This window comes from Pelodiscus sinensis, chromosome 1 (assembly GCF_049634645.1).
Source record: "Pelodiscus sinensis isolate JC-2024 chromosome 1, ASM4963464v1, whole genome shotgun sequence".
Lineage (NCBI taxonomy): Eukaryota > Metazoa > Chordata > Testudines > Trionychidae > Pelodiscus > Pelodiscus sinensis.
Genome location: NC_134711.1, coordinates 87,596,711 through 87,611,545, shown reverse-complemented (window position 1 = coordinate 87,611,545; position 14,835 = coordinate 87,596,711). Strand labels below are relative to the sequence as shown.

The following is a 14,835-nucleotide window of genomic DNA, read 5'->3' as shown; positions in this document are numbered from 1 at the left end:
CTGTATAAGATTTTGAGCTGAAGGCTGGCTGAAGAGTACGCCTTCCTCCCAAACAAATCCAATCTCTTCCCGTCCTTGTCATAAGGTGTTGTGCAGGCTGTTTGTTGCCGACCCCACCTGTTACCAGCATCCACCACCAGAGAATTTGTAGTAGGGTGGGAGAATAAGAAGTCTGCCCCTTTGGGGGGGCTATGTAATACTTTTTGTCTGACCTCTTCCATGTTGCGGATATTGTTGCAAGCATCTGCTAGATGGTTTTTGCTGGATCCATCATAGGGAATGCAAGCCTGGCATAAGGAGAGGCATGAAGTATATTTGTCAGCTTATGCTGATTCTCTGGCACGGCTGATAATGGGATTTCCAGGGAGTGTGCCATTCTTTTGAAGAGCTCTTGGAATGACTTGAAATCATCCCCGCAGTTGGAGGTAGGGGCATGATTGTGTCATCAGATGATGAAGATGACAGGTAAGTGGATGGAGGAGAGTCAGGTGTTTGCTCCTCACCCATTACATCTTCTGCCTTCTCCTCTCCCTCAGAGAGAGATTGGTCAGGTGGTGGGTGCCTGGGACCTGGGTGCTGGGAAAGGTTGCTGTGGCTGTTGTGGTTGCTGTGTCTGGTATGCAGCCCATGGGTCCCAGTACAGCTAGCTGGAAGGGATTGGTGATAGCAGCCACTGTGATGGTTTCCACTGGAGAGGCTGTTTGCTCGGCTTAGGAGAACAATGTCTTGGAGTATGTATCTCCAGAGGATTGTCATCACTGTTGTCGCTGGACAATGGTAGAGCTGATCCCGCAAGGGTAAACTAAAATGGGATGTATTTGGGGTGCTGTTGGTGCTGAACAGCAGCTTCCCGAGCACCGAGGAGACCATGAGATGTGTACCTGCCTGGTGACCAGAGCCGGTCCGAGTCATTCTTGCGTCTCGGGCGCCCAGCGCATGTGTGGTTCCGCCCCTGGGCGCCCAGCAGCCCCAAAAGTTTAGGGACTACTGTGCTAGGCAGTGGAGCTGGTACTGGGGCAGTTTGTGGCAATGTAGGTTGAATTGCCAGTGCTGAGTGCTTAGCATGCATTGGCAGCACCATTTGTTTCATATGGGCTCAGAGTGATGGTGCCATGGGCAGTGGCATGGTAGCGTTCGGTGCCAGTGCTGAACATGGTCTGGTTGGTACTGTGGTCGGTGCCAGCAGGGCCTTGGCCAGTGCCAACACCAGAGGCTTTTGCTTTGCCTCTGTTGGTGCCTTGGAGGAGGATCAAGCCTCCTCCTTAGAGTCTTGGCCCTTGTTCGTGTCGGACTTGCCAGTTGCTTCCTTTTCAGGCATCTTCAGTGCAGCTGGTGCCAGGGCAGCTTTCTTATGGAGAGAGCATTACCTTGAGGGGGAGTCAGAGCTTGAAGAGGAATGGGATATCTTCTTGGGCACCTGAGCCCTATCAAGAGCCTTTGGGGCTCAACCTTGCGGGAGCTACTGTCTCAGAGGCTACATCAGGAGACGGTTGCCTGAGCAGTGTAGTGTGCTCTGGGTCAGAAGCAGGTCAGACCATTTTCTCAAGGATCATCATTTTTAACTATAGCTCCCTGGTTTTCCTGGTCCTTTTGGTGAGTTTCTTGCAGTGGGGGCACTGGGAGGTAGACTGCTCTTCGTCTAAGCAGCGAACACACTGGGAATGTCCGTCTGAGATGGGAATGGACAGCCTGCAGGTTATACCCCTCTTAAAGCCAGGTGAACCAAGCATGTCCCAAGAAAACAGCCGTTACTGGAATGCAGGAACCTTAAAAACCTAGAACTAGAACTAACTCAAGCTGTCCTATGAATTTTTTTAACAACTACACTACTAACTACGGACTGTTAAAACTGAGGAAAAAACTAGGAAACTGCTATTAATAACTATCTAAATGATAACACTAACTGATGCTTGAGGGCAACTGCTGGGTTCCTACTGAAGCTGACAACGATAAAAGAAGGAACTGAAGGGATGGTTGGCTGAACATGAGGAGTAGCTGTTTCAAACGATGTGCATCAGCTGCTCCATGTGCTCAGTCGAACATGGGCACAGCTACTTAAAATCTCGATTAGAAGCACAGAGGTGCTCAGACACCTATGATGGAACACCCACAGGGACACTCCTCAAAGAAGAAAAAGGCGATTTCCCATCTGTGAGGATAGCTAAGCACTGGAATAAATTGCCTAAGGAAGTTGTGGCATCTCCATCATTGGATATTTTTAGGAGCAAGTTAGACAAACACTTGTCCGGGACAGTCTAGGTAATACTTAGTCCTGCCTTGGGTGCCGGGTCTAGATTAAAGAGCTCTCAAGGTCTCTTCCAGTCCTATGATTTAATTATTGTTGTCTACCAGTCTACAGTGCCTTAAAATGTGTTGCTGTGGGATATTCACCTAACTTGTTAAAGATTAGCAGTGGATCTGGGGGTTCTCAGGCTTTTCTGCTGATTAAGCATCAGTGAACAGAATGATTAGCTGCATTTAACATCTGTTACAAAGTCACCACACTGATTTTTCTGTAGCTTTAACCAAGACCCACAGCAGCCATTCCAAACTGTTTTCAAGTTAATTAGACTGTCAAGGAAAATAAAAATCTCTCTTACAAATTGAATGTTTTATGTAATTGCCTTTGGTGACAGCATTTTATGTGGTCTCTTTTTGCAACATGGTGACACTACCCTTGTTCCTGTCAGTTTGAGAACTTTATTTGTACCACTATCATGATGGGGTCCTTAAAATGGAATCCTTTCTTATTTTTGTATAAAAGCAGGTGACCTACAGCCTCTCAAATCATTCCAGACATCACATTGTGATACAGGTAGAAGTTCTTGTTTGAAGATTTGGGCATGCTGCAGAAATACCTTTGCTTCTGCTGTAGTAAGATGATAAAAGGTAAATGAAGTTCCTTATCTCCAGCAGAGACCTACTGATATCTTAAAAGATAAGCGCCTATTCTTTAGAAGCTGGGGAGAATTCAGAATCTCTTCGGGAGTAAGAAAAAGCAGAACCAACACCACTTACAAATATAAGGGTTATCCAGCTACCCTCATTTCAGAATCCAACATCAAAGGTAAGTACATAGGCTCTTGGGTCAGGCTGCTTTAACATGGTTCATCTTCATCTGACCATGAAATGCTGATTTGGCATTCAGTCAATTTACACATCTGCCCACTTCTGAAGTGAAATAAATTTGTCATATCAATTACCAGCCTCATCATAATGAGGCAACAAAGCCAAGCAAGAAGTTAGACTGAAAATCCAAGTATAATTTTTAATCAAAGTACAGAAAATCCAAGTATAAGTATTAATCAAGTAGCATAGTGTTAAATTAAATACTTTCTAGCAAGGTACAAAAATACTTTGTAAGTTAAGCAGTTTTTCTTTACAAATAATGTACAAATCTTATGTACTGTAAACACTACAATGTGTTTCTACATCGTATCCATTGTGCCTTTTTCTTATAATGTCACCTTCTTTAGTATTAAGTGCTATGTCCTGAAAAGGATTCTCCACAGTTCCCTGTTCAGACCCCCTTGAAACACAGCAGAATATTTGCTGAGCAAAACTGTCAAGCAAACACACGACAGTTAACCACTGAGGAGGTTAACTTCCAGTCCTATGATAGCGATTGACAAACAGTCTGATCCTGTAAATAAACATAAATAACTTTATCCTTCCAAAAAGTAAACTGATGGTACAATTCACATGATTAAACTTAATAACATGCACAAATGTTTGCAGAATAAGGCTCAATAGCAAGAAACAGCTCAATCAGACCTCATGCTTTGGTAAGTAATCCCCCAAATCTTGTAATTATCCTCCTTGAAAATAAGTAAATGCAGGGCTCCAAAATTGCTTGTGGTTAATTCTGAACATGAAACTAATCAATCTGACTTTGGACAAGGGATGACAAATCGTTTTGGACAAAAAGGAAAGCAATAAAGAGGCTAGTAATTGGTCAGCAGGATCCATCTACAAAATGGATGTTGCTTGGAATGCTGGCCCTGAAATAGGCCAGGAATATTAAAAGCATGTTAACTGTTTAAGTCAGTCACGAAGGGTATGTCTATACTACCCTCCTATTTCGAAATAGGAGGGTAATGTAGGCATACCGCAATTGCAAATGAAGCCCAGAATTTGAATTTCCCGGGCTTCATTTGCATAAGCCGGGCGCCGCCATTTTTAAATCCCGGCTGGTTCGAACCCCGTGCCACGCGGCTACACGCGGCACGAACTAGGTAGTTCGAACTAGGCTTCCTAGTTCGAACTACCGTTACTCCTCATTCCACAAGGAGTAACGGTAGTTCGAACTAGGAAGCCTAGTTTGAATTACCTAGTTCGTGCCGCGTGTAGCCGCGCGGCACGGGGTTCGAACCAGCCGGGATTTAAAAATGGCGGCGCCCGGCTTATGCAAATGAAGCCCGGGAAATTCAAATCCCGGGCTTCATTTGCAATTGCGGTATGCCTACATTACCCCGCTAGTTCGAAATAGCGGGGTAGTGTAGACATACCCTAAGATAACACAATCCTTCTTCCATTTGTCTTCAACATTATTGTGTTGAAGCAGATTTGCTGAGCCATTTTAAAGACGATTCTTCTTTGGAAGCCACGAGAACTATTTTAAAATACAAACCTCTCCAACTGCCACAGTATATCTTCTGCAGTACTATTAGAGTTGGTACAAAGGAATCTGGAGTGCATGTGAGAGGCAGGTTGAGTTGCTGAATGTTGGAATCAAAGTATGGAAAAGGTTGAAAATCCTTGGACTAGACACTGAGATTGGTGTAGAACAAAAAAAATGCCACTAAGATTTGGATGGAAAGAGCATGAAATTCATCCCCCTTTTCTGTTCAAAGAAATGCTCCTTAGCAAACTCATGGAAATTTTTTTACAGTCCAACTGTGGTACTCTTCTTGCTCCATCTGAGAGTTTGGCAGTCATGTTTAACGATAAACCAGCCCTGAAAGAAGACTACAAAGATGAGGGGCGGATGGGGTGTGCGTGCGTGCGGTATGTGTGTAAACCAGCCCTGAAAGAAGATTACAAAGATGAGAGGGTGTGTGTGTGCGTGCACGCAGGCAGGCAGGTAGGGTGAACGGAGAGGGCTAAGACTACAAAGATGAGAGGGGGGTGTGTGTGTGTGTGTGTGTGTGTGTGTGTGTGTGTGCGCGCGCGCGCACACGTCGCGCGCAGGCAGGCAGGTGGGCGCGCGCACACGTCGCGCGCAGGCAGGCAGGTGGGGTGAATGAAGAGGAGAGGGCTAAGTTCCATGCCCTCTAGATATGCACAAAAAGAGGGCAGCTGACCTGATTTTCTTGGTGGTGCTGTTTTAGACAGGCACTCTGTTCTCTTTGGCCCACTTCTTCATGATGCGGATGATATACTCTACCTGAGGATTACCAGTGCTCCTTAGGAGATGCAGCACTTCCCGCAGAGTCTCTCTGAGAAGACAGAAGACAAAAGTTTAAAGCAGGGTGAGGATCACTTGGATAGAAACAGCTGATATTTCTGTGCATCTTTACATCCTGAAGCACAGACTCTAGGTATGTAATCTACTTCATCTATGACCGAGGAAGGTGACAGCTAATAAACACAGCAGAAAACCTACACAATCGTATGGATCTAGAAATAAATAAAGAATATTGTATTTAGGTTCATCTAGAAGGGGAATTCTAGGTCAGCCAAATTTGTTTATACTGAAGCCTATCAGGACATAAAAATTAACATTCCTTGCAAAAAAAATGCCACAGGACATTTAATGGCAAATTGTTAGCACTTCAGTTTTTCAGGCTGGCAGACTTCAACAGCACAGCATTACCTATCTCAACACAGGACCACAGCTCAGACTAATTAATCACTGCATTTTAAGCATATTAAGTGTTATACATATTTTTTACTAGAAGATTTATCCAGCATTGCTTGGGTCCTTGAGGGCAGGGGATTGTAGGTGTGGGGGGTGCCGGAGTCAGGGCAGGGGCTTGGGATGTGGGGGGCTCAGGGCAGGGAGCTAAGGTTGTGGGGGTTGCAAGAGTCAGGGTTGGGGGTGAAGAGAGGCTCAGAACAGAGGATGGGGGATGCAGGAGTCAGGGTACAGGGTTAGGAGGTAGGAAGGTTTAGGGGTGCAGGAGTCAGGGCTGAGTGTGGAGGTAAAGAAGTCAAAGCAGGAAGTTGGAAGTGGGGTAGGGATCAGGGCGGGGTGGCTAGCGGGTGCTCCCTGTGGCTGTCATGGAGTGGCAGGGACCATGCTGGGTGACCAGTGACTGCTCCCTGGGACCAGCCCAGGGCAGTGGGCACTATACTGGCCAATTGGTAGCTACTCCCTAGGGGCAGCAGGGGCTGTGATGGCTGGTTGGTGGCTGCTTCCCAGGAGCACCAGGGGCTATGCTGCCTGGCCGGTGGCTGCTCCCCAAGATTGGGGCACTTACTGCCCCCTGTGGTCATTGTGGAGTTTAACTGTCCCTGCAGTCAGAGCCCTTCCTTTCCATTTGATGAGAAACAATCAAATTCCACATCCCATTGTCTTGGCACAATCAAACCTTGCTTTAAGTTATAAGAAGAAGCTGCATACCATATTTGGTGGTCTTAGCTCTTACTGTTTAGGAGGAGTTCTTGAACAAACAGACTCACAGATAGACAAACATATACAAATTCTCTCAAATATATAGTAGATGACTAAGACAGACAAGTGCTTTCCCCAGAAGAATCACTCCCTGAAGTACAGTACCTTATATTTTCCTTGTTAATCTTGTTAGTAGGTGAATGGGAATCTAATCCAGAGATATCTGATGAATTTATTCACAGTCTGAGGTGGTTTGCATTATTTAGGGGGAACAAGACCTGATACAACAAGTTAATCAGTTTGTTTCTTGAATGTCTACCAGCTCCATGCAGAAATCAGATTTTGTGGAAAGATTATCTCAGTTGCAGTTCAGAAGTTTAAGGTGCACTACTGAGTCTGCACTATTTTAGTAAATGTCGCAATTAAAAAAATGGAGGGCAAGCAAGGGAGAGAGTAACAGATGCCATGGCTCTGTGTGCTCCTGTCTTGTTGAAAGGTATGCATTTAAGAAAGCAATGGCATCTTCTCCTCTGTGTGACCTTAAGTGGAGGAAAAATAAGAATTCTAGAGTTTCTGTGAATGTTAACCAGAAGATACGGGTACTCTGCCAGAGGGAAAGTTAGAGGGGTGCATTAATTAATACCACTGCTTTCAGAGCTTATTCGCCCACAGCATAGCTGACTTCTTACTAGACAACAGGAGCAGAAAGTATCCCTCTATCTTCCCCCCTTCCCATATCCAGAGAGATATGCCAAAGGCAAAACAATCAATAAAATCAAGGAAAAGGACCATTTCCTTTTTTCTTTTAGTGATTCAATCAAACCAATATCCAAGCTATGCGTGGAATGGATGAAATGTGCAGTAAGAGACATTGGGCTTTCACGTCATTCATTCATCATTCAGAAACATGTTTCTTATCCCTCTTTGAGGTGTGAATAACCATCCTCCCATTTTAATTCTGCTGTCCTTGAAATTCCAAGACCAAAGAGGAGTGGATACAACTTCCACTCAGAGGTTATCAGTACCTCTCCTTAAGCTAGGGGTGGGCAATCATTTTTGATGGGGGGGCCACTCCAAGATTTTGGAAAGTGGTTGAGGGCTGCACTCTTCCATGATATTAATGGAGATGCGGTGTCTGAAATGCAGAAGGAAGCTTGGGGTAAGGAACTGGGGTGCAGGAGGGAGATGAGTCTGGGAGGGAGTTGGGATGAAGCAGGTGGTTGTGACCTATGGCAGGGGACTGGAGTGCAGGAGTTTGGGGTGTGACCTAGGGATTGGAGGGGATTGTGATCTGGGGCAGGAGATTGGGGTGCCAGATCTGGGAGGGGGTATGGGTGTAAGAGGGGGACAGAGGGTTTGGTTATATTGAGTGTGGGGGGAGGAGGGGAGTGCTGGGATGCCAGAAGCAGGCTGTGGCCAAGAGAATTACTTGTCATCTGCCAAACTAACCTGCCTGCCTGCAGAGTTTAAAATGTTTCCCAGCCAGCCTGCCTGTTTGCCTGGCCATGTGCTTCATGAATAATTGAGTGCAGGAGAGGGGGCATGATTCTTCTTAGCTGCTTGTTATTCTAACAGGCAGCTCCCATTGGACAGTTTCTGTCAGAAACCAGCCAGTGGGAATGTGCTGGGGGTGGGGTGTCTCCTAAAACTCTACCCCACACCCTTCGCATCCAGTTTCAAAACAGAAACAGAGCCCTGCATCCACTTCTCTGCGCAGCATGTGGCGCTACCTAGGGAGCCTGCCTGCCTGGAGCTTCCCACTGCGTCCGTGGGCCAGATCCAGTAGCTTGGCGGGCCACATCAGCCTGTGAGCCGTATTTTGCCCAGGCCTGCCTTAACCAGTGATATGAGGTCCTCTCTCACTGCCTTTAGGTAAGAAACATGATGTGTCTGTAGTTTAGCTACTTCAAGAACTATGTCCTATTTGGGTCTTTGAAGTGCAGAGCATAACTAGATGATGGATTATTTTCCAAAACATAGACTGTTCCAGTTGGCTGGAAGATAGAGATTAACAGTAGTTATTTATTGTTCAACTACTGGGGTAGCAGAGGTTTCTTTCAAAAAAAAAAAAAAATTGGAAGTATATGGGACGTCTGTTCCTGAAATTGTGTGTCTCTTCACAAAAGCAGCTGTAACTGTGGTTCTAGCTTCAGCTTGCTGGGAATGGAAGACTAACAAGAGACATTCATACACAGCAATGGTACGTACTTTGGTTCTCGGCCAGCTAAGATCATTTGGAAGATGCCCACACAGGCACCCCTCTTCCCTTCCCAATATTCAGGGTTAGGATCTAGTCTCTCCAGAACGTCAAAAGCTTTGGCTGAATAGTAAAACTGGCCCATCTGTATAGAAAGAAAAAAAATACATATTTTAGTCACAAGATTGACTATATAGAATGAGAGCCAAAGTTACAGCCTGGTTCTTATGCTATTTGTCTGGTGTTAGTCAATAAGAGGAATAAGTCATGGGAACAGCACACATTTTCCTGCTCTTCTAAGGTAGACTATAACTAGAACAGGTAGATTCCAATTCCACACAGGCCATATATATAGATATAGATATAGATAGACTAGGAAAATAGGTAATATTTTATCTAATATGATTTTAAACATGATTTTTTAAATCTAGTATAGACAGGCCAAGTTGAGATGTTTTGTTAACCTGTTGTGATCAATTCGAGGCTCACCCTCTGTGTAAATCACATTCAACTAATATGAGCTAATAAAGCTTATAAAAAATGTCATCCCCTTATTTTCGTATTCAAAGTAGTGTTGATCCCAGAATATTAGAAAGGCAAGTGGGGTAAAGTACTGGACTATCACCTGTTGGTGAGAGAAACTTTAAGACTTACACAGTGTTGACTCAAGAAGAATTCACTGTAAATTAAATTGTCTCTCTCATTAACAGAAGTTGGTCCAATAAAAGATTTTACCTTATCCACCATGTCTCTCTAATCCCTTTACTTTTGACAATTTCAGGTTTTTTTCAAGCAGCCCTAATCTTTCGCCTTTGTATATCCTAGGTGCAAAGTCCAATTTAAAAACATGTTTGTTAAGACAAGTTTATCTCTATGTTGTTTTAAAACACGATGAATTTTCGTAGTCCAGGTCTGGGCATAAAGATAACTGAAAATTGCTTGTGTATTAATTCAGAACGCTCATTTTAGCTTTCACTATAAAAGTAAAAAGAAAAATCAAATGCAGTACCTGATTGGTACAGTTGGGAAATTTTCATTTCTTCTCTTGGGACTTTTCTAAGTTAGATTTTAAAAAATGTAATGTTAGCTAACACGTTTTTAAAATCTACTGTACCCAAGACAGAGTATATTTTATTATGTGTGAATTTGCTCGAGTTAAAGAGTATGGCATTTTAGCATAACTTAGCTTCATATTTGTTCTCATAGGAAGAGTGAAAAAAGGTTAAAATGTGTGCATGCCAGTCCTGGGATAATTTCCAGCATATCATCACAGGACAATTATCAATGTGCTTTTGAAATCTTGCATGATCTGTATCTCGATATAAAGAAATGGACAAAAATTCCAGTGCTAGAGGCTGAAGATGGCGATCTCATTTGGTGGCTTACTGTATTTAATCTTGAAAGTGGAAAAACAAATACCAGAGTATCTGTGCTAACTGACAAGGTAGGAAAATGTTAAACTTTTTAATGGACCAATTTCCGTTGGTGGAAAGGACAAGCTTTTGAATTTCACTAAGCATTCTTCAGGTCTAGGGAAGGGAACTGGACTGTAAAATATAAGATGGGGGCAGACTGTTAAGCATTAAGGGGGTTACATAGGCTCTAGGAGATCTCTTAAAAGGAAGTGGACATTTAAGGGTTAGCAGGAAGAAGGGTGTGAAGGCAAATCATAATGGCCCACCAAACCAGTGTCTCAGTTTAGCTTATAATTTTTAGCATCTGGCAAAGTAAGTAATTTAAATTCCTTTGTCTTCTGAAGCTGTTGTGAAGATTTCCTTTGAGGATGAGGACTGTGATTTCAGATATGGAGTGATCATTGTGTGCAAAGCATTCAGCAGGAGTGATGATGTTTCTGTCATTTTTCTGTGTGAGCTCATTCAAGAATGTAGTGATTGTCTGGTTTCACCAACAAAGCTGTTAATGAGGCTTATGATGCACTGGATGAGATACACATTTTGTGCTAAGCATTTGTAGGACCCATAGACCTTGAAAGGTTTGTTGTGGGTGGGTATTGATCAATGTAGCAATAGAGATATGTCTGCAGGTTTTGCATCTGTTGTTCTGGTAGGATCTGACAACACTTTAAATTAGTTGGCTCTTGATCCTTGGGAAGCTTACTTCTGATGATGAGCTTAGTGAGGGTGGGAGGTTGTTTGAAAACCAGAGTACGGGATTCAGGAAAGATTTCATTCAGGATGCGGTCCCCATCATGTATGGATTGTAACTGTTCAAAATGGGTTTCAGTGTGGGGTGACAATTAGGATTGTGTGGTCAGTGGAGGTTTTCCCCCTGTACTGAAGCAGTTTCTCCTGAGATATTTGGATAGCCTATTCCACAATGTGATCTACTTCTCCAGTGGAATGTTCTTGTTTAGAGGAAGCAGCTTAGAATGTGATTTAAATGGCCAACTACAGATAACAGAGAATGGTTGCAGAATCTGAGGAGGTAAATGTGGTGATCTGCAGGTTTCTTGCATACAGTCATTTGTATGCAAGAAATCCGCAGAAGGTGAAGTTGATTGTGGTATAGGTTGAACCTCTCTACTCTGGCACTCTTGGGACCTGACCGATGCCAAATCAGAGAATTTGCCAAACCATGGGAACTCAATATCGTCTAGCAGCATTATCAACACTTCCACTGCTTACTGGGCTCTTAGAAGACATTTAGGGGTAAATTAGAGCTCAATAATAGCACAGAACACTGAGAGCCAGGACTGATAGCTGTAAACAAACTTTATGGGACTGCGTGAAACTTGGCCACACCCATGATAAGTGGACATCCAGCTAACTAAAATCTTACCAGACTATGGATGTTGCCGGACCAGAGTGTGCCGGACAAGAGAGGTTCAACCTATAACCAGGAAGTTGATGCTGAGGTGGGTGTTTTCTAGAGAACATGGTTGTGGTTAAAGTTATGGTGGAAATCTGAGGGAACTGATGTAATCTGTCCAGAGGATGAAAACGTCATTGATGTACCTCAAGTAAATCATTGGTTTTGTGGTATATTTTTCCAGAAATTCTTCCTCAAGGTGTCCCATGAAGAGGCTGGCATACTGGGAGTCGGGGGAGGCATCTTAGTATCAATGGCTATTCCCATAGTTTGGAGAAAGTGTTTGCTAAATGTAAAGTTGCTGTTTGTGAAGATGTCTGATGAATTTTGCAATGTGTTTGAGTGAATTTTTCAATGTTGTATATTATCTTGCAAATATTTGAGGCAGGCAGCAATGTTATCATGGTAAGGAATCTTGGTTTATAGAGACATAACATCCATGCTGGCAAAGATGGTATTCTGGGGGAATATGCTGATAGAGTTTCTGGAGGAAATCAATAAAGTCTTGGAGTCTTTGTGCAATAAGTGGTTTGAGGGTGGTTTCTATGAGATCTAATACTCCTTCTGTAAAAGTCTTGTAACTAGATATGACAGATCTGCCTTGCTTCATTTTTTGTGCATCTTGGGAAGCATGAAGCAGGACCCTAGTATGGGTTTGTTGGGATGAGGTTGTAAGATTCATGTTCTGACTACGAAGGGCAGAATCTGCTGTTCTAAAGAAGTCCAACTTATAGCTTCTGGTGGTGTCTGCATTAGATTTTTCCTCTTAAAATTTCCCATTGCGCCTGCCACTGAAGCTTTAATAAAGGTAGAAATTGTGATTAGGTCTAGTGTAACCCAGTCACCAGCATTTTAACTTGCATATTGTCTAACTAGAAGACATGCTGGTTAAAATATTGACAGATCTCTACCAGACCGTATATGTTGCAGAGCTTCACTAACAGTAGCAATGGAAAGGACTTTTACAAAAAGGAGGCTGCTGTAGACAAGGCATCTGAGTGTCGTGCCACAGAATTAACACACTAGATACCAGGCTTCGAAAAGAAAACTCACCTTGTAGCAGTCATTCGCAATGAGTTGCAAGAGACTAAAGGACTCTCCTGAGGTTTCCATCTTCAGGTAGAGCTCCCAGGCCAGTCGAGGCTTCTTATTCATGATATCTACAATGAGAACAGAAAATTGGATCAGACTGCCCAATAACAGTGAAGAAATGCCATAGTGCACTGCCCAATAACAGCAAGACTAAAATGTTCACCATCTTATCACTCATGCGAAAGATTCAAAAGAAGATATGCAAATTCCACGACAATCTGCATATCTTCTTCCGATCTCACTTTCGAAAGCAGAGCTTTCGAAAGTGAAAGTAGTTGAGATGTGGGTTTTTCGGCAACCCCCCCTTTTCGAAAAGCCGCGTAAACCTAATTTTCCTTCAGAATTTGCATATCCTCTTTCGAATCTTCCGTGTAGTCTAGACATAGCCTTACTGAAAACTATGGAGTTTAAGTGAAAGCTAGCCGTCCCCTTAGCTAAATTACTGATGGTGGTAAAGTGCTAGTTTGCAAATACAAGAAAAAAGAGTTATGAAATCGACACCACCTCGGATTTATATTTCACAGATTGAGCACTTACAACGCTGGAACTCAATGGTCCATCTAGTCTGGCATCCACCCTGGTGATACATCAAATCAGTCCACTGCTCTAACTACTCTAATATTCTGTCCCTGGTTACAGACAAACCAAATGCTTAACAAGATAAGGGGAACAGCGATGGAAATAAGAGAGAAATTCTATTATACATAGCTAGTTATACAAAACTATACATAAAAGAAACAATTCCTGATCCCCATTTTATCCTTTGAAAGAATTTCATATTGCTCTCATTATCTTAGTGTTCACAAACTAACTGAAGAAGTGGGTTGTGCCCATGAATGCTCATGATACCATCTACATGTTTTGTTAGTCTTTAAAGTGCTACTAGACTACTTGTTGTTTTTTAAGTTTTCCTGTTACAGACTAACTCAGCTACCTTGCTGAAGCTTACAAAATTAAAGAAGTTCTAGCTACCTAAGTCGGCAGAATTTTACACTAAAAAGCTTATCTGCACCTCAACACATGAGCCTATAAGATAAGCCCTTGTCTACATCACATAGAAAGTACGCTTATTAAGTTTGCAGATGATACCAAGCTGGGAGGGGTTGTGACTGCTTTGGAGGATAGGGTCATAATTCAAAATGACCTGGACAAATTGGAGAAATGATCTGAGGTAAACAGGATGAAGTTTAATAAAGACGAATGCAAAGTGCTCCACTTAGAAGGAACAATCAGTTTCACACATACAGAATGAAGAAGCGACTGTCTATGAAGGAGTACGGCAGAAAGGGATCTAGGGGTTATAGAGGACCACAAACTAAATATGAGCCAACAGTGTGATGTTGTTGCAAAAAAAGCAAACATGATTCTGGGATGCATTAATAGGTGTGTTGTAAGCAAAACACGAGAAGTCATTCTTCCGCTCTACTCTGCGCTGGTTAGGCCTCAGTTGGAGTATTGTGTCCAGTTCTGGGCACCGCATTTCAAGAAAGATGTGGAGAAATTGGAGAAGGTCCAGAGAAGAGCAACAAGAATGATTAAAGGTCTAGAGAACATGACCTATGAAGGAAGGCTAAAAGAACTGAGTTTGTTTAGTTTAGAAAAGAGAAGATTGAGGGGGACATGATAGTAGTTTTCAGGTATATAAAAGGGTGTCATGAGGAGAAGGGAGAAAACTTGTTCATCTTGGCCTCTGAGGATAGAACAAGAAGCAATGGGCTTAAACTGCAGCAAGGGAGGTTTAGATTGGACATTAGGAAAAAGTTCCTAGCTGTCAGGGTGGTCAAACACTAGAATAAATTGCCCAGGGAGGTTGTGGAATCTCCATCTCTGGAGATATTTAAGAGCAGGTTAGATAAATGTCTATCAGGGATGGTCTAGTCAGTACTTGGGTCCTGCCATGAGGGCAGGGGACTGGACTAGATGACCTCTCGAGGTCCCTTCCAGTCATAGTATTCTATAATTCTAGTATTCTATGATTTTGAGTATCACTCTCTGGATGAGAGGAATTGGTGGAAATGCATATGCTAGAGGCGCATCCCATCTGATGTTGAACGCATCCCCCAGAGAGCCGGGGCCTAATCACACTCTGGAGTAATAGTGAGGGAACCATGAGTTTGTGTGTGTGGCAAAGAGGTTCATTGTTGGGAACCCCCGTTTTCAG

At 43.2% G+C, this 14,835-nt stretch overlaps 1 protein-coding gene across 4 annotated transcripts in view; it reads right to left on the bottom strand.

Annotated features, from left to right (window-relative positions):
- Positions 1-3,248: 3,248 nt before the first annotated feature.
- Positions 3,249-14,835, bottom strand: part of IFT56 (intraflagellar transport 56) — an 87,130-nt gene continuing 75,543 nt past the window's right edge. Inside the window, exons 16-19 of one of the 4 annotated variants that reach the window (XR_003090266.2) lie at positions 12,636-12,742; positions 8,765-8,898; positions 4,631-5,438; positions 3,249-3,643 (exon numbers count right to left, since the gene is read on the bottom strand). Coding sequence is in view for 3 of the 4 variants with exons in the window: in XM_006127813.4 (XP_006127875.2) it covers positions 5,327-5,438; positions 8,765-8,898; positions 12,636-12,742 (353 nt within the window). In the remaining variant the exon portion in view is untranslated. Of the gene's footprint in view, positions 3,644-4,456; positions 5,439-8,764; positions 8,899-12,635; positions 12,743-14,835 lie in introns of those variants that run through there. The other 3 variants (XM_006127813.4, XM_006127812.4, XM_075935305.1) reach the window with 3 other exon arrangements.